The following is a 27153-nucleotide window of genomic DNA, read 5'->3' as shown; positions in this document are numbered from 1 at the left end:
AGGCTTGTGGAGAGGTTTCCCTTTGGATTTCAGATCTTAAAAATTTTATAGTAAACACAGACACAGCAGTTTGGAATGCGTGATCAGTCTTTATGTCAATCATATAGTATGTGTATTTCCCCCAACAATAAAAAGTTGTTATGCCGGGAACCATTTTTGAAGTTTTTGTGTAACTAAACCACAGGTGCCTGCTGTCATGCACGTCCTAAGAGGATTTGTTTTGTTGCTTTCCAGGTGAGCCATTGGTCTAAAGGAATGCGCCTGTGCTTTTCATAGTAGTTCTGCAGTCTTTGCAGAAGAAAGCAAAATCCCAAAGGTGAGGCACTGACAGCTAGCTTAGTCAGTTCGCAGGCTTTCATTTCGCAGGCTTTCATTTCGCAGACCTGTTGTTTGACTTTTCCGGGTTGCACCAAGGCTCATTTAATCCCAGACAAGCAGTTCCATTTAGTGTGTAGAGATGAGCTAAGGCTGTGCAATGCCTTCTCGTCTGTGTTAATTTAACTTTCATCCTGGTGTTTGCCCGGTGGATCGTTTTTCAGGCAGAGATAAGGTGAATGCCTTGCTCTAATGGCTTGGCCTGTTGGACGCTGAAAGAGGATATTGCATTGCCTGCTGTACGACTTACAAGAATAAAGAGGCAAAAAGAGCTTGTATGACAAGTTCTCTTTTAAGCTTGCCCCAATGCAAGGGGATCTTTAAAGGACTTGATATTACCTTAGTTACATGTAAAACAAAAATACTAGTCGCAAAGTTCTCTACCTTTTGTTGCCCATTCCCAAAATTAATCCAAATACTGCAGAAAAACCTTCAGAGATAGATCTTTTGTGGAACAAGAAAGTTCGGGATAACTGCAAGAATTACCGTGACAAGTTGCAGCACCTCCGCCTCTGCACCTGTTCCCTTTTGTACCTGACTTGAGGCCCAATTTTCCATCCACTATATTCAGAGGAAGTCACTCCAGAAAGGTCTTTAGGAGCTCAACTGCAGCCTGAAACTTATTTGAAAACAGATGAATAGTTACATCACTCTGCTCTTTGGAGTTGATTGTCTAAAGGCCTCCTGAGCATAAAGAAAGTGTTGAGAGAGCGGATCAGCTGGCTTTGTCCTTAAAACACTGCCTGTGAGGGGAGTGTGTAGTTGCTGCCCATTTTTAGTCGTCCTCTGGATAATGTGCCTACAGCCAGAAGCGCATGCTTCTACCAGTGTATTTTCTTAAGTGAAAAAGAACTTGGGAGGTAACCTTCAATAGTGTCGCACTCTGAAGGCAAGATGAAATCTAGGCCAATGCATTTGATATTCTTTGACTCAGAGTAGAAATTCCTATTTCAGAACCAGCTTTCCCGTAAATGTCGTTGAGATTTATAGCATCGCTATCAGGAGACTGGATGGGAGATTTGGTGGGATCCCCCTGCAGCTTGTTTCTGATTTGCGCTCAAGCAGGTCTTATCTATGCATCAAGATAAGGGAGACTCCCCATCTCCTCCATCGTTTGAGGCGTAGCCTGAAGAAATTCCATAGACTGTTCAATAACCTGGAGACCTCAGGCTGACATCCAGAGACAGACAGTAAGGAAGCAGACGGTGTAGTTACAGACGTCCTGCGGGTGGTGGTTAAATGGCCGTAATTTCCATGCAGATTTGAGGCTTTGCTGTGTATATTGCTTATATAGCCAATGGTGTGTTTTTTCTTTCTCAGTTTTGTAGCTGAAGCAGTTTACCGAGGTCACACTCCTGTCATGAGGAAGAGGGAGGGACCGGCCAGGGAAAGAGGGTTAAGCATGCAAAGAAGGGAGGAATGGAAAGAGGGCAAGGAAAGGGCTCATGACTCTCAGGAGAACTCTCTTTCACAGATTTATTTTGACGACTCATGGAGTCACAAGGCTAGAAGGGTGTATTTATGCAGCCAAGCTCGAATGATTCCCATAATGCGTTGTTTTAAATCTATAATCTATTCTTGAAATATGACTATGCAAATTTCAGTGAAGATAAAAGGTCTATTTGTGCCGTATGCAACCTCAAACAGCTAAATAAGGTCGATGTTTGTGAGGGTCTAATTGTGACCACTCTACGTCTTTGCTATTTGGCATGTGTCTTTCATGAGTTGCCATACTTTCCTGTCACAACGTTGGATAATTAAGCACTTTTTGTACCTCTGTAATAGTCTTACTCTGCCAGATGAAAAGGGTGATTGTCAGGCCCGAATTAAAGATGACTAATGTGGTGGAGAGGAGGTCGTGTGGCTCAGGTCCTATCTGTTTGGCAGCACCTGGAAGCCTAATTATACTACCATATAGTTTAGTCATCATGATTTTCCCATTTTTCCTTATTTAAATTGAGAGTCTAAGGAAAGAGGGTGTTCTCTATTTTTGTGATTTGTGATACTTTGCGGCGCATCAGTTGTCAACGCTGTCAGCTGAACATTATAAGCATACCCCAAACTAGTATTAACTGCAGTTCTGTTGTTTTGTACGGTGTGTTTGTGCACTCTATATTATGTGGATTGAGTGCCACATTCCTAAATTCACACAGGCCTCATGGTAAAATGCACTCTATTGGTATGCTAAGTATTCTTCAATATAAATGAGGCTTTTGTGACCACAGTCTTGGGAGGCCCATGGTCTCTGCCTATATCATCAGATCAAGTGTACACAGGCAGTGATAGAATTTGCAGCCTTGTACAACACCATGTTTTAACATCTGCCTTTTCAGCATTCAGAAACACAGGCGGTGAAACACGGGAACTGTTTGTGTGTGTGTGTGTGTGTGTGTGTGTGTGCGCGCACACTCTGAGCGGCAGGGAGCCAAGCAGCAACTCTCCCAACGAGTCTCCACTGTCCAACCCTGTAATAAAACAACCCCTCAACACCCCATAATGACTCCAATCTGGCCCCGGGTTGTGGGTGCCACTAGCATGTTTGTCACCCCACCACATCCCCTCCCTGTTGGCCAGAAACATATGCTAACCACAGGTCCCTGCCTGGGGTTTTCTGCTGGGAGTTAACAGTGCTATTGATTTCCCAGAATCGTTGGGAGTAAGACAAGAAAGAACTCTCAGGGACTTGGGCACAAAACTGTTGAGCTTTACTTTGCAGCTTTGCAAGCGGTGAATCAGCTTGTGCTATGCACAGGGAATAAAGTGGATATTTATTAGCCAGGGAGGAAGCAATCAAGAATTCACACTTGGACTTGAAGGTTTTCTCAAGCTCACTTTTATTTTTGTGGTGATTATGTTGAAAACAATGACTTGTGAAGACCACAGGCTACTTGTGTGCATTTGTTGCATTTAATCCAGTGCTAGCTGTAAATATGATCAGTCATTTCTATGCACGTAATGCTTGTTTCTAGTATGTAGACTTTGGGTTTTTGTTTGGGTGTCCCAGCTCCTTTTAGTGATGTAACCCAGATTAAAGTTTTGGTTTACTACGCTGTTGTCCGTGAGCACACAATGTATAATTCTTTGGCAGTTCATGGCTAGATTTAAGCTGTGTTTGATCAAAAGCTTGGATTTCTTGTTAGAATAAGCTTTCATCATGTGGCGGTTAAAAACAAATGGTATCACCAGCGAGTTATTGCTGCTACAGATCAGATTATGATATGCTTACCTGCTAAAGTCCATTGGGTTTCACAGAAAGATAACTCTTTATCTTATTTTGGCTACCTGTCTCAAGAGTGCTCAGATGCTGCCAATTTAACATGAAAGAAAAATACTCGGCTGAAGTTCAAGTTGTTTTTCGTCTGATCTCTTCCTGGCGGTGGAGCAAACATTCCGTGACTGGAAGCTAAGAGTGGCAAGAGGACAAAGAGTATATCTTAATATTGTTATCTGTCAACAAGTAGTAGCAGTGTGGCACCGTTCCACCTGTGATTAAAAAAAGACACCAGGTCTCTTTGAATCAATTATCGCAATTTAATTAACACACATTCCTTGACGATGCTTGCAGTGCTGTGGCAAACATTAACTGTAGGCCTGTATTAAATTGGACTTATCTGCCAACAATAACACAGTGTGTTGGAAATAAAAAGTTACACACAGGTTTTTTGGGTGCAATGAAAAACATATCTATATTAATACAACAGAAATTATGCAGTTTTTTGTGGACTTGCTTTTTGTTTACATATTTTTCTTTCCACAGAATTTTAAACAACAACAAGATTCAAGAACTCAAAAATGGATCCTTCTTTGGATTGTCTACTTTGGAAAAACTGTAAGTACTATTATTATTTTCCCCTTTCCACTAGTGATCTTCATGAGCACTAATGTATTAATGTTTACCTCAACTTTCTTTCTGCTATAGGTCCCACTAGCGCATTTTAAAGTAAAACCTTACTGTGGCAGTTGAAATTTGTGCTTGGATTAAGATTCAAAACCTTAATAGAAGAAATCATCTTAGCTTTTAAAAGTGATGTTTTCCATCTTGCAAAAGCTGTGTGTATCCATGAACTGTCACCAATGGACTTTAAAAAAGGTGGTGCTTTTGTTGTCAAATACCATTGCAGTATTTCATGTTATATGTACCAGTGCATTAGCAGCACCCATCCATCTCTCACAAGTGAAGCGTGGGCTTGAGATTTGTTAAATACACATTGGCCTCGTGCATGTGGAACATCCAGGTCATATGAGTAGCACTTAGCCTCAGTCTATAGTGGAAGACTGGAGATGGTACTAGAAAGGGCTAATTATAGGTAAGCCCCAAGGGTTGGTTGTTGACTGCCTGGTGATATACTCTCAACATACAGCTGCTTGGGTATTCTGGGGATGGGGCCCACTTCAGAGGAATAGCATATATGTAAGAGACACAGTAATTCTCAGTACTTTATCTTTGAGTAGAGCCTTTTTGAGGGAAGAAACTGGCAAAAAAAGTGAGAGGAGAAGGAAATCACTTTTATAGATGGTGAAGACATTTATTGGTATAGGCGTGCATGTTCTCTGAGATTCCCTGAACGACGGAGAGACATTGCTCATGCCATGTGACTCTGACTTTGGAGATTGGAATGTCATCACCCGTGTTTCCTTCCTACAGAGATTTCAAGAAAATGGCTCTAGGCCCGCACATATGGGCCATCGGTGATTTATCACTCCGGAATGGCTTCATGCAGATAAAATAACCAGACCATTAATGGCCGTGCTTTTAACCAGGGCTGCAATAACACATGACTGCATAGATATGGAATTCTAAGAGCATTGTTCCCGTTCTGGTTAAAAAGACCAGAAACATAGAAAGTGTGTGTGTGTGTGTGTGTGTGTGTGTGTATGTGTATATATATGTATATATATATATATCACAAAGTTTGATTTTGTACATTATCAGTATGAAGCACCTGCAGCATTTCCTCCTCTTTTTATCTTGTGGCCATAATTTGTTATGTAAAATTGCCCGGCATGTCTTTTCTCGAGTTGACTGCCATGTTAATAAGGGGAATTCTCTGCGGGCTCTTGAATTTGGTTGGATGTGAGAGCTCAGACTTGGAGGATAAACAGGAGACGGTGTACTGAATGTGTTTTAAAAAAAACAAAGCCAAACCTTTTGAGCTTTCTTCTCCAAGAAAGCCTTAAAGGCACTTAAGTGCTTTGTCTGTGAACGGCCAGTCAATTTGGTTGTAAACTCTGGTCTGCCTGCATCAATCCACAGGCAGGTTTATCTCCAAAAGCAGCTCACATTGTGCCTCACAGACCCCACCCCTGTCCAGTGAAGCGAGATTGCTAGATGGCCTGCTTGCTTTTGTCATTGTAATGAGGCCAAGCTAAGGCCAGAGGTGTCAGCAGTGCGATTCCCATACACACCATGCATGTTGGAGCCTCTCCCTCTCTGAAATGTTCCTATACCCCCGCCGCCCCCCCCCCCCCCCCCCACTCCCTTTTTCTCCTTAAACTCTTGAGTGTGTTTGAATGCTTGAATTGCACTGAGGCTCTCCATCTTGCCTTCCACCCCTCCTTTTTCCTGCCTTCACAGCTTCTGCCCCCCACCCCCCCTCCCCCTCCATGAAGACTGAAGACTGAGACAGCAGCTGGTTGTGAGTGTCGGAGAGGGGTAGAGAATCAATTGCGCCTATCCGGCACTCTGCGTGAAATTGCAAAGTAACTGTGGAGACCGTTGTGTTTTGTCGGGGCCAAAGGTGCCCCTGCTTGGAAATAAGCCACACAGAATCCCCATTATCACTTTTCTTATAGAAATAGGAGCCAAGCTAGGCGGCCGTCACATGCTAATTCCTTTCTAAATCCACTGCTGTGGAGGAATGCTTATTGTGGCAAAGAGAGCAAGGATAACCGCTCCAGTGTGCAGTGTTTTCTGAAGAACTGATTGTTGTCTATTCATGAACGGTGTAATACTTGTGGAAGTATGTCTGTAAGCAAGTTAAGCATAAATATAAAGTTAGTTTGAAATGAATTTTTCGCAGTACAGCTTTTACTGTGGGAGGAGGATGCTGTTGAGCAAGCTTAATTTGCTTAACCAGTGTGTTTAAAGTAAGACGTGTAACTTTTTAAAACACAATCTTCTCTTTAACAAATGAAAAGTTGAAGTTTGTGGTGTCTATTATTAGCTAATGTTTCCAAACTTATATAACACTCGTTCAACAGTTCTGTTTAGCCTGGGTAAGAATCCCGATGGTTTTATTGCAAATGTAAACAAAAAGTCACCAGGAGACACATTTGCAATGCAAGTAGCATTCATGTTAGCCATATTGTTACTTCTGAAGCATGGGAAATAAAAGAAAATTTAAAGCGCTACTATCCTTGAATTAAATAAGAGTCACATGTGTTTTTATTTTATTATGCGTAACACCTTTTGGAAGATGGCTTGTGTGCCCTTAAAAATGGCAGCAGCTGCAAAACCAACGTTTTGGTTTGGGGCCAGTTCAAGAACACTTCTGGGACACTGTACCGAAAATTCAGCCAGCTATTTCAGTCTGAGCAAGTCAAGAAAACCTGTTTTTCTTTTCCCTCTGCAAATAGATTTAAGAGGTGCCCGGTCATGTGTGGTCAGCGGTCTTTGGAAAGTGCAGCTATGGATTCTTAAGCATGCACTGGTTATCTCTTACTGCCCATGTTTTATCCACGAGTATTAAAATATCAGAGAGCGACAGTTTTCTTCTTTTTCATTAGTAGTTTACTCCGAACAATGAGGTTTCCCAGTGTGAATGATACCTGATCTGTGAAGACAGACCTGCAGATATCATTCAGTAACTCTTTTTAAGCTTCTCAGTATCAGAATCTTTAAACTGCAGCAAATTTTTATTAAAAATACATTAAAACATTGATACTCACTCCTGACACTGGTTGAAAGGATATTTGTGTTCTTGGTCCTGCCTTCCCGTTTTTCTCATCTCTCAACACTCGTGCACAGAAAAGCCAAGTCTGCCCGCTCACTTCAAAAGCTTTAACAAGCAATAGATTTTTTTTTTTTGTCTATGACCACCTACCCACCTTCAGAGGACAGCTCCTCGACATCAAACGGGCAGAGTTTCCCAGAGGCCCTTTGTGTGAGTTCAGGTGGCGACTACAAAGCCTTCTGGACCTCCACTGTAATGAGTGACTAGGCAGTGCCAGCACAGGTGAGCGCCACAGGAATTCTGTGATCGCAAGTCTTTGTACCTCAGGAGAGGGAGGTCTGACTGTGTGTCTGTGCATCGGTGGGGTGGGGTGGGGGGGGTTGTTCAGAGCCAGAGAGCACCTTTTGAGGGTCAGGTTGTCGGTGATGTCAGGCTGTGTGGTAATGCAAAAGAAATGCATGCACATGGAAGATGCAGTGACTTTGTATCATTATGTTTTAAGGATGGCCACTTTTACTTCCGTGCCATGTCGGTGCTTGCCTACTGAAATGTTAATTGCAAAACCCTGGTGGCTAAAGTGGTTTCCATGTAATTAGAATATTTAAGGTTATTTTGAAGGGATGCTACTAATAATTACTTTAATTGTCAGTCAATCTACCAATTATTTTCACAGTTAATCGTTTGAAGTGAAAAATGTCAGTAAATCATGAAGAAATGCTGTCTGGTTCCTCTGACCTACGTTGTAAAACACAAAGATATTGAGTAAACTGTCATAGAACATTTAAAAGGCCAGAAAACATTCACGTTTTTGAAGCTGGGACACGTGAACATTTGCCAGGTTTTTTGTACAAAAAAAAGCATTTATTTACTTAAAATTGTTGCAGATTCGTTTTCTGTTGTTTGACTGATGGTCAACTAATCGCTGCAGCTCTACTATTTTATTGCTGTATGAATTGCATACAGGACCTAAAATGTTCTCCTTTTTCTCCCCTACAGGGACCTGCGGAGTAACATGATCAGTCATATTGAACCGGGCGCTTTCATCGGACTGGCGGCACTCAAAAGACTGTGAGTAGTGGTGGAGCTTCTGCAGCCTCACTGTCTGTTTTTTTTAATGTGGTTTCTGCACATGTGCGTTTCCTCTGTATTCACACGTTCAGCCCCTCTGGGAGTGCTCACTTTTAATTATTTGCCATGTGAGAATAGTGATTTACAATTATTGTTGGGAGTAAAGTGACGCCTCTTGTTCAAGCTGTCTTCTGTTAAAACGAATGTGGTTAAAGCCATTTTCGTTTTGGTATTTTTAAATCTGTAGTTTGAAGGCTTCTACAAATTCCTTAACAGTCTGGGCTGTTTTCCTATATTGTGTTTAAGGCAGCTGTTGTTTCGGATCTATCTGTGCAATGTGCTGTGCATGTTCTAGCAGGTCTAGAGTGTATCCAGTGTCCATAAGGGAGCATGGTCAAGCAGCAGTCTACTTCTGCTGCCTTGTTTTGTCTGGCTCACTGCCAGAGACCACTGCAGACAGCATGAGGCCTTATATGCTTTCACACATTTGAAGAAGGAAAAAAAAAATGAAGGCGTCTATGAATACCATGTGACGACAATTGTGATTTGCAGAGCAAACCCAAAGCTACAGTGTATTTGGGATATGTGGTGTGTGAGTATGGGAGGTCTGAAATCGTGTGTGTGTGTGTGTTTGTGTGTTTGTGTGTGTGAGAACGCACAGCATGCATTGGAATCATCCGACAGTACCCAGCCGCTGCCAACACAAACTTGAACTTGGCTTCTGGTGTGGAGCAATAAGAGCGAGACAGGAAGGCAGTCAGCTCCTTGGCTCAGACCTGGGCTCACCCCCCCCAATCCTCGGTCCTCGATGCAGATTCATGCACCACTCGGATGGATTCAAGCCTGCCTATATGTCTTCTGCACACAAGCTATTCATAAAGACTTATCACCACAGAGTGATCTGCAACCTCTCGTGGATATGTTTGTTCTAGAGTCATTTTGGTTTTTGCCTAAGGGTAGCAAAGTTTAATTGGCCCCACCGCCCGCCTCAGTTAATTTTAAAAGGGTGTTTGTCACTCACTTGACTGTGAAAGGGAGGGAGCGCGGAAAAGGGAAGACGAGTGAAGAAGACGATGAGCTGGGGCTGGACCCTGGGAATGTAAACACAGAAGCTCTACATCAAGGGTTGGCATCCACCGCTACACATCCCCCCCGACTTTTTTTTCCCCTCCGGTTTTTGGAAAACGGGAGTGGAATAAGTAGTACATAAAAATAGACTTTTACCTTTTTTTTTTATGTAACATTTATCTGACATATCTTCACATACTCTCTCTCTACCTTTCTCTTTGTCCTTATCATTGACTCTACTCTAGCCAACCTTTGATTTCCCTCCATCTGTGCCTCTACCTCCCTCCTCAGTATTGCCTAATGAGATTACTTCTCATTTCAAGACGTGCCATTTGGAGGACCTATTTATCTTGTGTCTCCTGTCATAGAGCAGTGACTGGGACATTTAAAGAAAGGCTGGAGAAGTTTGGATAAAATGGCATCTACACATCAGACATTAGTCTTTTTGGCACACTCAAAGGGTATTTATATTTAAGAAGCAGCTGTAGTTAGTTTAGTTGAAGTAAGCGGAGTAAGTTGAAGTTTGTCCGATTTTCAAGTTTTGTAGAGCGGTTGAGAAACAGTTTAGCTTCGTCTGTACCTCTGCGCCGTACCTACGCCAATGACGTATACCAACGCGTCCTCAAGAGTATAACTATGTAGGGGAAAGATCTCACACGCCGTTTTACACGTACAAATATATGCAAACGCCCCCATCTCTCACAATATACAACACTCGGAGGCTATGGATCCCTCTGGCCTCAGCCCTCATTACTCTGCATTCCACAAACAGCTGAACAGACGCTGCTCAGGTCTAATCACATCGGGCTATTTTTGCTTCCACTCCTCATATCATTCACAACAACTGCAGCAATGAAACAATCCTCTGTGCAGTTTATGTGCTTACATGCCTGTGGTTCAAAAGACGCATCTGAGATCAGTCTTTGGTGATGAATTCGAGTCGACTTGTAAAAGCAGATGGCGATTAGAGACTTGAGTCAGCAATAGGTTCATAGCCAGTTATGTGTGGATGTATTTTCAGTGTTCTGAATAAAATATGTTACATTGATTTCTAACACAGTAAAAGTGACTAAAAGTAATAACAGTATCCCCCATCTTGTCTTAAGGCCTGTGATGTAGCTGTAACTCTAGTATTTGAATCCAGTGAGATGAAAGTATGCCTTTAGCTAGGAGAGCCCCCTCCCCTCTGCCCCTTCACTTCTACCATGTTATCCTTCTCCCACAATGCTCGCACAAATTGGCAGGACTGCAAACGGCGGCTTTTTCTTCTCTTCCAAGTGGAACTAATAACCTCACAGAGTAAATTCCCCAGCTGGCACCTTAAGGACCAACACCAATAATTACATAAATGCTCGGATGTTAGCATATGCCTGACAGTCATTTTCCAGGTATCACTTTGTGTCAGTTGCGCGTTCCTCAAGCACCCCAGGACACAGTTTAGCTGGTGGGTTGAGGTAATGATCTGTCTTTTTTCCAGTGATTGGATCATTCACAGAGGGCGTATGTGTTACAGCTTTTGTGAAGGTGCTGTGACTTTGGTTGCTTTAAATGTTATCTCTCTTGGAATTTAAAGAGTCCAAAATGTGATTGTTGGTTAATCACCATGTTTGACAAAAACTGCACTAAAAACATATATATTTTTTTGCCAATAATGGGTCAATCATACCGGCCATAGCGACAAACTCACAGAGAATTATCAGCCAACTCTGCAGTTTCTCTCAGCTCTACAGGGCATTTTGCCGCCTTTCAGCACATTGTTTAGGTTCTGCGGCCCACGTACGTACTGTTTTGGTTCAGCCTAGTTTCCTCCTTAAGCCTCCTTAGCAGCTAAAGATCAGATATTGCCTTCAGGAATTGTTGGATCAAAAACGGAGCTAAAACGTTAGAGGATGTTGGACTTAAATTCACCAGGTGGCCGGAAACATGACTTCAAATAAATCTGTCTGTGTCAGCTCGCTGTGTAAATAGGCAGCTGTTTGCTAACACTCTGGCCACAAGAACGTTAGGTAGACGTTCAAATACAAAACTCGAGGCAAGATTACATATTGTTGAAGTAATGACTATCTTAATATTTTGTAAAAAGTTTTCTTTGCTTCTGGAGGTTTTGGAGGTCAGAAGAAGTGAAATGATCCAATATTTCACAATAAAAAAAGCAATGTTTAAAGGATAGACGTTGCTTTTGTTGCAGATTTCTTCCCTTATTTCTTATCATTTTAATCAAGTTCAAAGCTCCAGCAACACTCTTAGTATAAAGAACATCTTAACTGTCCAAGACCAATATGTTTTGGCTTGTGGGGTCCCAACCCACAGACGGGGAACCACTGTATCGGAGGGCAGTCTACTAAAGTTTACCAGTAAAAATGTCCTCTTTGCAGCTTCTCGTTTGCACACTGGGTTTAATTCAGAAGCAGGATCAGTCTTTTCCATGTTCTGTCCTGGACTCATCTGTGATCCCTTCTAAAAGGCGTCAGGAGTCTCAGAAACTTGTGATGTTTGCCAGAGACATAATGTCAGGCCACATCCAGAGGAGAAACACATACTTTTGACGTGTTTGACATTAATCATAAGTGATTAATCATCTGTTCCTCTGGCTTTGATGTGTAGGTTCGCCCCCGGGGGCCCACACAGACATTATCTAAAATCACCTTTAAAGTTGTAAACCTGTCAGATGAAGGTTTGGGCTCTTTGCCTCAACTTGTCTCTATTGAACTTGGCTCTTTTTATATAAAAAAAAAAAAAAACAACCTTCTGTGCTTTATCTCTGCAACTTAAACATCTTAATGTTTATCAACTTTTCTCATGATAGTGACTTTTCTTTTAGGGTGTATCATTTTGGAATTCATTCCCAGCCTTAATGCAGCTTACTAATTGATGGTCTTTTAGACCATTGCAGCTGTGTGTTATTTCTGAATTGTGGAAGACATGAACCAGATACATATTTTTCTGTGTTTGCTATAGAGACTTGTCCAACAACAGCATCGGCTGTCTTAATGTGGACATCTTCAAGGGCCTCACCAGTCTGACCAGACTGTAAGTCATTACTATTTTATTTTACAATATATGAATAGTTTGCTAAAACAAGCATTTATATAATCATGTATTTGTATTAATAGACTGGGATAAAAGTGAGATGTTTTTCATCTTTTTTCCAGAAACCTTACAGGGAACATGTTCTCTTCGTTGGCTCAGGGGACCTTTGACAGCTTGGTATCTCTGAAATCATTGTAAGTATGTTAAGACTGTGATGTCTGAATATATACAATGGAAATTACTTAAGTTGTTAAATATGACAGCAAAATTGGGGTTTTCCCATCTCACATACTCCCACCACTTACTATCTTACCTCTTGTTTCTGTATGTGTGTGTTAATATACATTCACAGGGAGTTTCAGACACCTTACCTGCTGTGCGACTGCAACCTTCTGTGGCTGCTGCGTTGGATCAAAGAGAGGAACATTGCAGTCAAGAACACCAAGTGCTCCTACCCCCAGTCTCTCCAGGGCCAGCTCATTACCTCCATCAGGCCAGAGCTCCTCACATGCGGTAGGGACAAACACACCTGAACCACACATACACAAACATTTGCGTACATAGATTTGACACGGTGCGAAAGCAGCGACCTGAAATAGTAGTTGAAACCGAATCATTCATCATTTCAGTGACACTCTGGTGTGTCATTTGTCCGGTCCCAGACATTTTGAAAGGTCGAAATAAGTCACTTTGAATTGTGACACAGATTGTGGTGTCAAAACGGTACCGCTGTCTCTTTTAATTTCTCTGTTTTGGTATCAGCACGGCTCATGGTGTTTGAGGAACAGGGGCTTGTGCAATGACACGGGAGATAAGAGAGAGGGCTGCCCAGGCCAGCGCTGCCTTTGTTTGTACTTGCTCATGTCTTATCAGTTTGGCACTCATCACAATGAGGGATTATGAAACATGAATGACAAATAGCACCAGAATTCAAGGCACTGTTTTAGTTTCCCTGTGTGTCCAAAAAGTGGCAAGAGTGTAACAAAAAGGCATTGTTTCCAGGGTAAATGGAATAAAAACTGATTTGTGACACATAGGAACCAAGTAACACATTTTTTTTTTTTTTACCTAACTCTCTTCCTAATCTCTGTCTGGTTTCCTCAGACGCTCCACTCGAACTGCCCTCCTTCCAGCTGACTCCGTCCCAGCGTCAGGTCGTCTTTCAGGGAGACAGTCTGCCATTTCAGTGCCAGGCCTCCTTCGTGGCCGAGGACATGCAGGTGCTCTGGTACCAGAATGGCCGCATGGTCAAACCCGACGCCGCCCAAGGAATCTTCATTGAAAAGCGCATGGTGCAGAACTGCTCTCTAATCGCTAGGTATGGCAGTGTACATTCATGTTAATAGAAGACAGTGAGTGGACTGTCTGTGATCATTAGCAGCTGAATTTTACGTTTTTAAGATAAACAAAAAAAGCATCATCTGTCAGTATCAGAAGTTTCTCTGATTTCTCCTTCACGTGTCCCCATCAGCGCATTGACCATCTCAAACATTCAGCCTGGTTTCACTGGGAACTGGGAGTGCCGGGTCAGGACAAGCAGGGGCAACACCACCAGGACTGTCAGTATTGTGGTGTTGGAAAGTTCTGCTAAGTACTGTGCGCCTGAACGCGTCTCCAACAACAAGGGAGAGTTCAGGTTAGTGCACACGCAACAAATAGCTGGTTATTTTTGCTTGTAATGGCTTATTAGGCATTTTTTCGAAACGGAATTCTATTAGCAAACAGGTATTCATAAATAATAATGTGGGTTTAAATGTGTACACAGATCCCTTCTGAAAGTATGAACAAATATATTTGAAGTACAACATGTACAGTATGCAGTGATGTCAAGCACTGTGGCTCCCCCTTGTGGTTAAACGTATACACTACCTCAGCAGGACTGATTTTTCTGGGTCCTTCCAGGTGGCCGCGCACCCTGGCAGGGATCAGAGCCTACCTCCCCTGCAACAGACTACCATCGAGCGCAGGCACCTACTCGGGCAGCCCGGGGGAAGAGCAGCGGGCGTGGCGCTACTGTGATCGCGAGGGGCTGTGGGCGGAGGATGACTACACCCGCTGCCAGTTCCAGAAAGATGTCACAAGATTTCTGCATGTCATCAACCAGGTCTGTATTTGGTTGGTGAGATTGTTTTTGTGTGTAGTTTTTTTTTTTGTTTGTTTTTGTTTTTTTCAGCGCTGTAACCTCATTCACTGTCTTTTCTTTCTCTGTTTCTATGTTAATTCCCTCTTCTGAGTTCCTCTTATCCCTTCTACCCATCCTGCCTTGCTAGGACCATTTCAAGTCAGATACAGGCTCATTTTCTCTCTCTGTATCGTCCCCCTAGATGCCTCTGAATGAGAGCAGTGTGGTGGCCAGGGCTCAGCGCCTGTTGGTCTGCACAAATGACGCTGCCAACTTCGCGGACAAGATGGACATTATCTTTGTGGCTGAGATGATCGAGAAGATTGGCAAGTTTGTTGAGAAGTTTAAAGATGTAAGTTCTATAGTAGCAAATTAAGTCCTTTTCACAAGCAGTTGAATGTGATGCATGCTTTTGGTGTATTACCCCTTTCAAGGACAAATAGATTAATGCTCAACAGCTGTTTGTTGTCATGTTGTTTAATGAGAAAGGATGTCTTGTAGTGACTTTCGGCACAGCTCTGGGCCAACAAAAGGAAACGTTTTCGAAGGTGCTCCTAGCATGTTGCATCTGCTGTAGGCAGAGAGCACTCCAGTTTTTCAGCATATTAAAGTTTAGTTGGGCGACACTATGCTTGAAATCTGTTCCTAATAGTCACTTAGCTACAGCGAGTCAAGCATATGTTTAGTTGCTGTTTGATTTAAACAAGATGCTGTCTGAACGTATTCACTTCTCATGTTTCCACTCAAGTAATTTAGATGATGAGCTGCTGCTGCTCCATGTAGCAAGTCAATGTTTTTGGATCATGAAAGTTGAATGCATCTATGTGTGTATTCACTCATGTCAATGTCTTGTCTCCCAGCTGGGCGGGGTGATGGTAAGCATGGCCAGTAACTTGATGCTGGCCGATGAGAGGGTGCTGTGGATGGCTCAGCGTGAAGCCATGGCCTGCTCCCGCATCATCGCCTGCCTCCAGAAGATTGCTGTCTACCGTCTGGCCAAAGCACAGGCCTTCTCCCTGGTTAGTCCCCTCAACAACACTATGGGCCCTATTTTTGTGGCAGCAGCGCTCAGACGGTTTGGTTTTTTCCCGACCTTGAAATTTGCTTTGTATAGTACTTTGTTGCACAGTGGAAGAGAGGCACAAACAGGTGGGAGGTTCATTAAAATGAGAATGGACATCTCAGAACTACATCTGTTCATGGTGCAATGTCAGTGTGACGCCACATTGATTTCATCAACAAGAGAAAACTAAATACTTGGAGGAAATGCACAACGCAAACACAACATGCTTAAAATGTAAATAAACCATAAGCAAGAATCTGCATAAAAATGAACATTTATTGTGTTTAAAGCAGGAATGCTGCTAAAAGCAGTCTGCATTGCAAGCTTCACCTTCAGTCCATTAAATTCCTGCCTATGACTTTGTATTCTGCTGTCTATGCAGGAGACACGCCAGATTACAGCCGCTCATCAATCCTGTGCATCACAGCCTCCATTCCAATTTTCTTCTTAGCAAAAAGTGGCCTTTCATATATATTCCTGTCATACATAAAGTTTTGTGGTTGTGTCACGTTTTACATTATGCCGTGAGAAACAGTTGCATTAAAACCGAAATAGCGTCACATTGATGTGGTTGTGTAAATGGCTTCATCAGTGTTTGTTTCTTTCACACTTTGTGCTTCTGCACCTACATGAACCAAAATAGCAGACTGTGCCTAAAATATGGTATCATGTTGCATTGTAACATTTTTACAATGAATTGAGTCACATTTTGCTATTCCTGTTGTCCTTCCAGACATCCCCTAACATAGCACTGGAGATTCACATTGTCAGGGCCAACGACTGGAACGGCATGACCTGCACGCTGCAGGACCGTCAACTTACCTTCAAGTGCAACACAACCAGCTCCTTCCCCAGTATCCTTCACAAGGTCAGCTCCCACCCGAGATAATTAAAATCTGTTTGCAGATTGTTTTGCTGACTGCAGCTTGTAAGCACATAAAAGGAAATCCTCCAAAACATTGATTGTTAAAAAAAATGCATTTTTTGTCCCTGTAGAGCACCATTGTGGAGGCTTCCCTGCAGCTTCCTCAGTCTCTCTTTACCCAGGCCGAGGACACGGTCTACAAGCTCCATCTATTGGGCTTCCGCAATGGCAAATTTTTTCCCTCCACTGGCAACTCCTCCCAACTGGCTGATGGTGGGAAGAGGAGGAGTGTGGCCACCCCTGTCATCATGGCCAAGATAGGTGAGTCATAATATGTTTGTATAGTCGTGTTTAATATGTTGTTGTTTAGAGTTGTAAGTAGAGAGGAGAAATCTCTCACACACTAAATGAAAACTGATTGTGTCTTCTCTGATACCACTGTCTATGTTTCCCATCAGACGGCATGTCCTCCCACATCCTGAGTACGCCCGTTAATGTCACCCTGCGGCGGTTTGCCCGTGGCTCTGACGCTGTGTCCGCCTGCTGGAACTTCAGCCTGGCAGGAGGCCACGGGGGATGGCAGAGCGACAGCTGTCGCATCCTTGGCCACCATGACAACTTCACCACCATATCCTGCAACTCCCTTGGCAACTACGGCCTGCTGATGGTAGGTTGGGTGATGGTAGTATGAAATAGAAAGAAGATTGACCTAGTCTGAGGTGATGTTTTCCCAGTGATCATTAGGGGTGTGTGTGTGTGTGTGTGTGTGTGTGTGTGAGAGAGTGAGAGATATAGATATGAGAGAGAGAGACTGTCTTTTATTCATTTGGCTGATTGGCCCTCTAGTGGCTGTTAGGAAATATTGCCATGTCTGCTAAAGGTTCACACTGAATCAGGAAAATATACTGCAGCAGAGCACAGTGTGCTTTTTGTCTGGCACTCTGTAGTTGTCAATAAGCACTATAACTTTTGGGTTATGACATGTAGTGACAAGACAGAAGAATTTTACCTAAATTTATCACCTCGTCTGTCATTCAGGACCTCAGCAGTGTGGAATATTTCTCTCCAAGGATCCAGCCCCTGCACCCAGTCATCTACGCCACCACTATCATACTCCTTCTCTGCCTGCTCATCATTATCATCAGTTACATCTACCATCACAGGTAAGAGATGACCTGGTTTTACCTCAAGCCTCTAGTCATTTCTGCTCAACAGACTACAGTCTCTTCTTTTTCTTGAGACAAAACAACACCCAGATCAGTGTTAACATAAACAATTAGTAGAAAAGCCTGCACAACAGACCTTTTCCCCGTTTTAATCCTGCTGTTCGTTTCTGTGACTCCAGGTCTGTCCGTGTGAGCCGCAAGTTTTGGCACATGCTGGTCAACCTCTGCTTCCACATCTCCCTCACGTGCGGGGTCTTCGTAGGCGGCATAAATCAGACGCGATACGCAAGCGTCTGCCAAGCAGTGAGTAAACACCACCCTTCACAGCTCCAACACTCCTACTGTGCCAGTCAGAAATGAACAGAAGTCCCAGGTCTGTTTTAAGGAAAAGAGTTGCCTTTGGCCAAGTTCACTCCGCTCATAAAACGTGTGGAAACACAGTAAAAGATGCTTAGAAAAATACAGTAGATCGTTTCCATGGCTAGAGGCAACCCTGCACCTCCCCTCATGCTGTGTTGTACTGAGACACATTACTTATTAATTTTTCATTGCACAGAGTACCTGGCTGAAACTTTTTGTTTATTTATTTAAACCACTCTCGATGTATCTCACACGGTGTCTTTTTAATGGTGGAATCTCTTCTAGGTGGGCATCTTGCTGCACTATTCCACCCTGGCTACCGCTCTGTGGGTGGGCGTGACCGCACGCAACATTTACAAACAAGTGACACGCAAGGCCAAGCGTTATGAAGAGCTGGACGAACCTCCACCTCCGCGGCCTATGCTGAGGTATGACACCGCAGCTCCTAGATTACAGCAGCTGCTGCGTGGCAAAAGTGATGCATCTGGGTTGCATTTTCTTTGCAGGGCAAGACCACTTTACATGTTAGCACATCCAAGGGGCAGCGTTGGGTAACTACAGGAATAACTTACACTGCTGCTGACACGTAAAGTCATTACAATGCAGGCACTTTAATGTTCACCAAGCATGCCATACTGTGACGCTTAATATAATACACTACCAAGGGGATGAGATCTAGTGGTGTTAATTACAGCTTTCTCCCAGTGCGAACTAGCTGCTATATCTGCCTCTCACCGTCTGGAATGAAGAAGAGAACAAACCCAAAATGAGAGTCTAACTTGTGATGTGCTGTCTGTTTCTTTTCCAACACACCCAGTCTGACACAAAATTCTCTTTAATCTTGCCCCAGCAAATAAACTACACTTACTGTTCAAAACAAATAGATTTTTTTTAAATGTTTCATAATCAGGTAGTGTGTGTGATCCCTTTTCTTCCTTAGTAGGCAACGTTTGTGAACCAAGCTTAAGATGGCTGTAGAGTTAAAAATGACATGCTAGGTTTATATACATGGAATACATTTACTTGATGTCCATTTCTGAAGAGAGAAAGGGCATATTTCATCATTGAGCTCATGTTTGTTGGTGAAACTGCCACATGGTGTCAGCATAGAGGTCTGAAACACCACTGGAATCTCTGCGTCCAGTTCATGCCCTACAAACAGAAAGACTAAATCAGAACTACCTCTCTTTGCTTTCTCCCAAAGGTTCTACTTAATCGGCGGAGGGATACCCATCATTGTCTGCGGGATCACTGCAGCAGCTAACATCAAGAACTACGGTAGCCGGATCAATGCACCATAGTAAGTAGTCCCTGTATAGAAAGCAATTAAAGTTCCTATGCCTCAGTATGTGCTGCTGGTAATGCTGTGTCATTTTATCTGGACAGCAGCATTTAATGAAGGAGCGTCCAAGCCCTCCGAGAGCTTTTACATTCTGTCCTCAGGAGGAGTTTGCTTTAGTTATCGACCGGCCAGACCGCATTGCTTTACTAAATAATGGATATTTTTATGAGGGTAGGAAAAGTTTATTCCCTGAAGTTCTGATTATGGATGCCTATTAATGGTGTGTGCATCCAAGCAACAAGCAACTGCTGCCAGTTTACAGCGAGCGCCCCCACACCCCTCCTCCCTCCCCTACAATGGCAGCTGTTTAGATTGTGCAATGTGGCTGACTAATTGAGAAATCTGGACCGGTATCTGTCTGAAGTCTTTGGAGTTTAATTAATTTCTTGCAAGTAAGATGAATGCAGCCCATTTTATTAAATGTAATGGGACAGTTACGGTAACAAATTAGACATAGAAGTTATTCAAAGAGTCATTTTAACTTTTTGAAGTAAATATTGACGGTGGCAGAATAAGATGATGGCAGTTTTCCTTTAAGAAGTGCTGTCTAATTTAATTGTACATGTGTATTTAGTTATTGCTAAAAGATGATATTGATACAGGTGCATCTAAAAAAAAAATTAAATAAAATTAAAGAAAGATCACATTTTTTTGAGCTGCACCTGTAAGTCTGGGCATTCATCAAGCTTTGCCATAGGGTTTCAAATCCAAATTAAATTCTTGTAAAAATATATTATTGCTTGTACATCCTACTTGTTACAGAAAATGGGTTTTCTCCCAAACCTGACAAACAGGTGTGCTGAAAAAAACTTTCACTATATCAAGAGTACAGCTCAAAGATTTTTATTATTTTTTTTCCTTTCACTGGTTTTTCAGATGCCCTTGTATAATAATAATAACAAAAGAAAGCCACATCCGTTATCTTACGGAAAATGAAATATTTGATTGGTCTTGTCCGTCTCTCCTTCTAGTTGCTGGATGGCATGGGAGCCCAGTATCGGGGCTTTTTATGGCCCAGTGGGATTCATCGTCTTTGTGGACTGCATGTACTTCCTCAGCATCCTACTCCAGTTGCGCCGCCACCCTGAGCGCCGTTATGAGCTCAAGGAGCCAACCGAAGAGCATCAGCATCTGGCTTCAGACCACACTGAGGCCGGGCCAGATGGTCCCAGCAGCCACTGCCACCCACTCACTCTCCAGCTCCAGCCTCACGAGGCGCCGTCCTCCATAGCATCTGCCCACCACGCTGTGCCACTCTCAGCCCTGGAGAACGAGCACACCTTCGCCGCTCAGCTGATGGGTGCAGCAGGGGCGTTGGGGCTATACGCGGCCCTATGGGTGTTTGGGGCCATGGCTGTATCACAGGACCACCCCTTTGACTTAGCTTTCACCTGCCTGTTTGGGGTGGCCGCACTGGCACTGGCGGCGTTCATGGTGGCACATCACTGTGTCAACAGGCAGGATATGAGGCGCTACTGGTCCCAGGCTTGTTGCTCTGGGAGGCGAGCCTACTCTGCACAGGAGGACGTCCTTCTGCCTCAGCCAGGCGTGGCAATGACATCCACGGCAGGATCTGCTGACAAGGCAGATGGGGAGTCAACAAAGTGTGGCCACAGCAGCGCAGACTCATCTTACACAAACAAGAGCGCCCCAAGCATGCGCAACTCCGCCCATGGCAGCAAGCTGACCAATCTGCACGCAGAGGCAGCTCAGTGCAAGTCTGCATCTGCACCGGTGACAGCCAATCGGGCAGGTGTTTTGGACAACAGCCTGACTGAACACTCACTTGACAATGAAATTAAAATGCACGTAGCACCAGTTGAGGTGCAGTTCCGCCCGATGAACAACATCAACAACCCAATAGCTGCCACCAACGGACACACGAGTAGGCACCACAAGAACAGAGCACGAGCGCACAGGGCGAGTAGGCTAACTGTGCTGCGAGAGTACGCCTACGACGTCCCCACCAGCGTGGACGGCAGCGTGCAGAGCGCCCCCCACAGGCGGCACCACCACTACGACGTAGCGGCCCGCAACAGTCGCCGGGCAGCCTACATGGCCTACAGAGAGCGGCACCAGAGCCAGCTGCAGCAGGACAGCAGCGACAGCGCGAGCCTGCCACGCCGCTCCCGCTACGCAGACAAAGGAGGTGGCGGCCCCCTGGGGAACGGGGCAGTGGTTACTGTAGAGACTGAGCCGGCGGCAACTGCTTCGGCGTCAAGCTCAAGTAAAGACTCCGGTCCTGTGAAGCAGCCCAGCAGCACGGAGCTAGAAAGCCAACCAAAGTCATATGGACTCAACCTTGTCACTCAAAATGGTGGCACACTAAAGGAAAATGGACAGCTGGTGCCTTTAATTAACGCGGAGAGCGCAGCCAGTATAAAGACTGGCTTGTGGAAACATGAAACTACTGTGTAGCGACAGTTTCCGCCACAAAGACTGCATTGTGATATGCTCTCACCTTTAAACTGTGAAGTGTCTTTCTTTTATGTTGTTTTTCGATCAATCAAATCATTACTGCCACTGAACTGTCTCTGTAGATATGTTTTTGTAAATGATCTATTTTTATAATGTTTAATCGAAACCTTTGTATTCCATTTAAGAGTTCTGTAAATGAAACTGCATGGTCTGAGCTGTGGCCTAGTGCAAATCTGGACCCTGGGGATTTTTTTTTCCTTCATCATTTTCTAGTTTGTCCCAACAATAATAAAACAAAAGTTGCGTTCACCTAATTGAATGTTTTTATTCTTGGGATAACACCCACAATCCTCTCTGCAGTTAGCGCAGAGGTGAGTCAGAGCTATTTTGTTTCCAAGAATTACTCTTGCTGACAGTATACGACAAGCTGGTAATTGGGTTTTCCACTGACCTTCAGGTGGCCTCCCGTTTCCTCTTTCCGCAGCAGAGCAGCACTTTAATTGCAACTGGCTGTGGCACTGGGCTCAATAGGTGTTTTCAACCTGCCTGCTGGCAGATTTGATGAGTGCACCGTACATTCTGGGCTCCCCACTGACTTGATGCCTGGGCTGTGATTGACAGCTGACTCACAGGGCAAGTGAAGCTGCCATGAGAAGAAAGGATAATGAGAGGGAGTGGATCTTCCTCCTCGTCCACCTCCTTCCATTCCCCGTCTCCTCCACTGCTGGCAGCTGAACTGGAGGTCCCGCTCACAGCATGACATTGCTGTCGGGGAGAAAGCATACTGCAGACAAAGTACAGTTTGACTGCTGAGTACTCTGAAAATGGATTAGTATGACATTTTTGCTGGGTGAATGCCACGTATGTGACTGGTTGTGTCAACAGCCACAGATCGTTCAAGTGTGATGTGGAAGCAGCTATCTGCATTTGTAGAGTTAAAGGGTAGTTGAACAGAGGTGGAAGAATTAAGTATTCAGATCCTAGAAGTAAAATTATACAACCGTGTAAAATCCAGTAGTATGTTGACTCCTCCATCACAAGTAAAAGGCCTGCCTTCAAAGTCCTACTGAGGTAAGTAGCCTACATATTCTCTGCAAAATGTGTTTGGAAAATTAAAAAAGTACTTCTGCAGGAAAATAGCCATTATGAGTGAATCAATGGGTGAGTAGCATTTTACTGCTGCAGCTGGTCAGAGTGGAGCTAGTTTTAACTTATAGTTGGGAAGTTTGGTTCTGTGGTTCCCAACCTAGGGGTTGGACCCCTCCATAGGATCACAACACAAATCTGAGGGGTCATGAGATTTAAATGAGGCACGAAAGAAGGAAAAAAAGTTTAATTTTTTTTAACACCTCTATATTGTGGTTCAACAATATCAATGTATTCGACATTTCATTTAAAAATGGAACTTATTTAAGTGAAACCATTTGAGAAATGTTATGGGAAATCACTCTTTGAACTGATAAGGGGCCCAAAACATTTGTAACAGTCAAGGGCAGATATTTCATGTCACTGTTGTTGGGGACAATAAAACTAGATTATTGAAATAATTATGGGTCATGAGCCAAAAAGGTTGGGAGCCACTGCTTTAACCTCGTGCATGTTGTGTTTTATATTTTAGAAGATTATACGTTTTAAATCTTAATTGGAAAGTAACTATGCACATTTACTTTAGTGGTGTATTTAAGTGCAATTTGAAAGCCCGACCCCCAGGTTGAGAACCACTTGACTGAAGTACTCAACAGTATATTAAGCAGTAAAACTAGCACCATCTTAACCAGCCACAAAAATAAAATTCTGCTTATACACTGTTGCATCATTGTTACTCCAATGTAATAGGCTACTGTATAACATATCAGTCACAGGACAAAGGGGATATTTTACTGCAAAATGAATTTTTATTTTTGAAACTGAGTACAGCAGAGTCTGCTGATAATACTTATGTACTTTTGCTTAAGTGAAAATAAAAAACTTATAATTTAGTAATGTATTTTTACCTTGCTGTTCTGGTACTAAAAACGAGGATGATAAGATGTCAGATATATGTAGTGGACTAAAAAAAATTCCTTCTGAAATGTAGTCGAGCTGAAGTATAAAATGGCGGAAAAAGGGAATACTCATGCAGCCAACCTCAAACTTGGACTGAGTAAATGCCTACCTACTACTTTCCACCATGCACTGGTAGGTAGTTGCATAACGTCATAGCCTCCTTGACACACTGTCTGAGCTTCCGATATCCTCTCCAATGCATAGATATTATTAAAGTAGCCTACCACCTGTTAAAAGTCACGTCATAATCATGTTTTCCTATAGCATGCAACAAATCTTTAAATTTTCTAGGGTCATCCTGCAAAATATCCCCACAATTTACCACATTTAAGAAATGAACAGTAATCGCCTGCCTACTGATCATCTTAGCGGCGAGACAGCAAGCTACAATTTTTCAAATAGCATATTAATAAAACGCATATTTCACTCAGGCAAAGATGTATTGCCCGGCCATCTTGGATGTGACAAATTATAATAAGACTTTTGAATTATGTAGAGAGCAGTTACGCCTTGATTGGTGGCAGCCTCGCTGATTCCCTCCAGGCATGAAAGAGTGATCTTCAAATAATTGCCAAGGTTCTTTAGCGCAGCCATCTGTTAGAAAGTTCATCCGAGGTTTGTCAGCCAGGCAGGAATGACAATCGGGGGATGTTTTGGTGCAGCTCATCAAGGCAAATAAACTGATCCTATCTGTGGCTTTAAGATCACAGGGACACCTTGGGCAGAAATCGATAATAAATTAAGTTAAAACAAATTAAGTCATTTAGATTTTTTTTCTCGTCTCTCTCATTCAGAAGTCTTAGGGTCAGATCGAACACAAATAGTGAGTCGGATCAAATTCAAACACCCATAAGCATTAGTTGCTGATAAACTCTATTTTCAGACGCAGTGATGATCCCTCCATGATATAGGCCTACTTTCCCCACCCAGTTTCCCACTTAACGCGCTCTGTGGAGCATAGCTGAGCGCAATTCCTTTACCGGGAGGCCCGGGGACGACCAACGTCAGACAAGTGATGTGTTGTTTACATTTTCCAATCGCTGCTGCTCGTTGCGCCCGGAGGAAGCATCTGGCTCTGTTGTGGAAACTTGCCACCGGAATGAAGATTGATACTTTGGAGAAAGTGAAGCCATCTGACTGTGCTGATTGTAATTAGGTGGCTGAGGCTGTCCAGGGGAACCACAACAGTTTAACCTGCAGTGCAGTGTGCTAATCCCCCCCCCCCCCCAAACCTCCAAGGCCTAAGGCCTGACATAAGCCTATTGATGAAAGCATTAATAAGCATCCAGGGTTTGTGACGATCACCGTCACTGTCAGGCAGCTGTCTGCAGAGATAATTGGTGAATTTATGTGGACTTAAATACTTGCAAATGAGGCAAAGTCACATCAGCATGAAAGCTGTGCTAAAGTCAGGGTTTTTGCAAATGTTTAGACTTTGTACACATACCTACAGTTGCATTCTGTCACGGTTTGGTGTGGGTGAGGCAGGGTTGAGCAGGTTGGAGGACCCAAATGCAGGACGCAAGGCAAAGGAGGTACAGTTCAAGGGGTTTTAATAAACAAAAGGCGAGCACACTTACAAACTGAGTGGCTGATGACAGAGTCCCAAAACAAAGGCTGTCCAACAGAAATCCAAAAGGGTGAAAACCAGAATCCAAAACTGAGCAGGGTAACAGGGAGACACGAGACATACTGCTACACAGGGTGACAACATACAATGACCCAACAAAGACAAGACAGAAACACCAGGTATATATACATACAGGGACTAACGAGCAGGGCGGGAGCAACACAGGTGAAAGACATGAGGCTAATGAGGCACAGGCAGGGAGAGAGCAGGGGAAAAGAGACAGACATGCAGAGGGATAACTGGGGTAACAGACATGACAAGGGATACCAAACACTAGACGACAGACAAGACAGACCCCCAAAACCCAACATACTATAAGGAAGATAGTAACTAAAAAGTGCAACACAAAGAATGGCTGTCCGGCAGAGTGTGACACATTCTGCACAACTTTGATTGACTACAAATGCATGATCACTAAGCAGAAACTGTCACTGCCCTTTACATTACAGGGATACTCTCACATTATTGATATTAATTGCTCATTTTTCATAAGAATTGTTTCATACTTAAAGAATATCGTGTTTGCATATTTCAAATCCTAAAAAGGGGTTTACTCACATCCTGACTGCAGCCAAAGCATGTGGCTGTCTGCAAATTAGCATTCTGCAATGCCAACTCCGTTTTTATACTGATAACGCTAAAGAGGCGTTTTAGGGGAATTGTATCAGAAAAATATAGAAACCTTCCTGCCCACATTATGTATCTGATTCAAAAAGTGAACGTATGAAAATTACTTTTAAGTGATGTAGGTTATTCGAAAGAGAGGGGAGGGTGTTTAAGAAGTGGGGAGTCAACCCAGTCATTAAGTGGTGTTTCCAGGGGCAAACTGTGACTAATAGTCAAAGTTGACTGCCACCTTCAAACTAAAGGCGTATCAGCTTGTATTAATTTATTGTCCAGCACTTTAGCCATTGAACTCGAATTTCTTTTTGGCCTCTGCTTCAGTTTGGTCACACTGTTTCCATCAAGTTCAAGCTCACGAGACAAAACCAGAAAGCTACACAGCCTACTACCTCCTTCTATTACACTCTTTTGCAACAGTGCATTAATGGCCTCTGAGATCGCCTTTGTGACAGTCAGTCCTGTGCCTGAATGAGATGAATGCTTACCTTTCTGCCTAATTTCATTCAAACTTATTAAGGTGTCTAAAGGGCACTTGGCAAAAGTGCCATTTTAGCTCATGGTGTCCCAAATTGAGAATCTGCCTGCCTCCACATTTCATCCTGTTAAAGACTGCAGAAGTCAGCTACAATTTCTACCTCATAATTGACTCTTCTCTTATATTGTGGAATGGCAAAAAAAAAAAAAAAAAAACACCTCACTGTGTTTGATGCAGATATTATGCTCATTTCTTAACTGTATATTCAGATGAATCGAAGCGAAGGAATTGTAATATCTGCCTCGTCTCCTCATTAAGCACAGCGCAGAGACCTTGTGCAAACCAAAAATATCATGATTAAACTTTGGGCGCCATCAGAGAGGAGGACAGAAATAGATGCATCTGGTGCTACTGGTTTGATATCATTAAATCAGAAACACACAGTGTGTGTGCGTGTACTGAAAAAGTTTTTCCATTGTGAGACTGTGTATTCAGACAACCTGGACTGTGATTACGTTATTGTCTACAAGAGTAAAATCAAAGTTCCCAGCGGACCCACACTGATATGTTGCTGTTTTTAAAATGAAAAGTTTAAAATAATTCTCAAA

The 27153-nt window shown here is 43.3% G+C and overlaps 1 protein-coding gene across 1 annotated transcript; it reads left to right on the top strand.

Moving 5' to 3' along the window:
• Positions 1 to 251: 251 nt before the first annotated feature.
• LOC119884086 (adhesion G protein-coupled receptor A3-like) lies at positions 252 to 22084 on the top strand (the record flags this gene model as incomplete). The annotated part of the gene is made up of 19 exons (XM_038694556.1): positions 252 to 316; positions 4133 to 4204; positions 8265 to 8336; positions 12363 to 12434; positions 12557 to 12628; positions 12787 to 12947; positions 13539 to 13752; positions 13906 to 14070; positions 14337 to 14538; positions 14759 to 14908; positions 15417 to 15575; positions 16353 to 16487; positions 16616 to 16805; positions 16943 to 17151; positions 17523 to 17647; positions 17830 to 17953; positions 18296 to 18438; positions 19215 to 19310; positions 20324 to 22084. Coding segments are annotated over 19 exons (3873 nt in total), but the record flags the coding sequence as incomplete, so codon positions are not given.
• Between the last annotated feature and the right edge of the window lie 5069 nt (positions 22085 to 27153).

Source organism: Micropterus salmoides, unplaced genomic scaffold (assembly GCF_014851395.1).
Source record: "Micropterus salmoides isolate LMB-PRFRI ecotype aquatic unplaced genomic scaffold, ASM1485139v1 Ms_hic_scaffold_3158, whole genome shotgun sequence".
Lineage (NCBI taxonomy): Eukaryota > Metazoa > Chordata > Actinopteri > Centrarchiformes > Centrarchidae > Micropterus > Micropterus salmoides.
The sequence above is the reverse complement of the archived record's forward strand: the minus strand, read 5'-3'. Positions and strand labels throughout refer to the sequence as shown.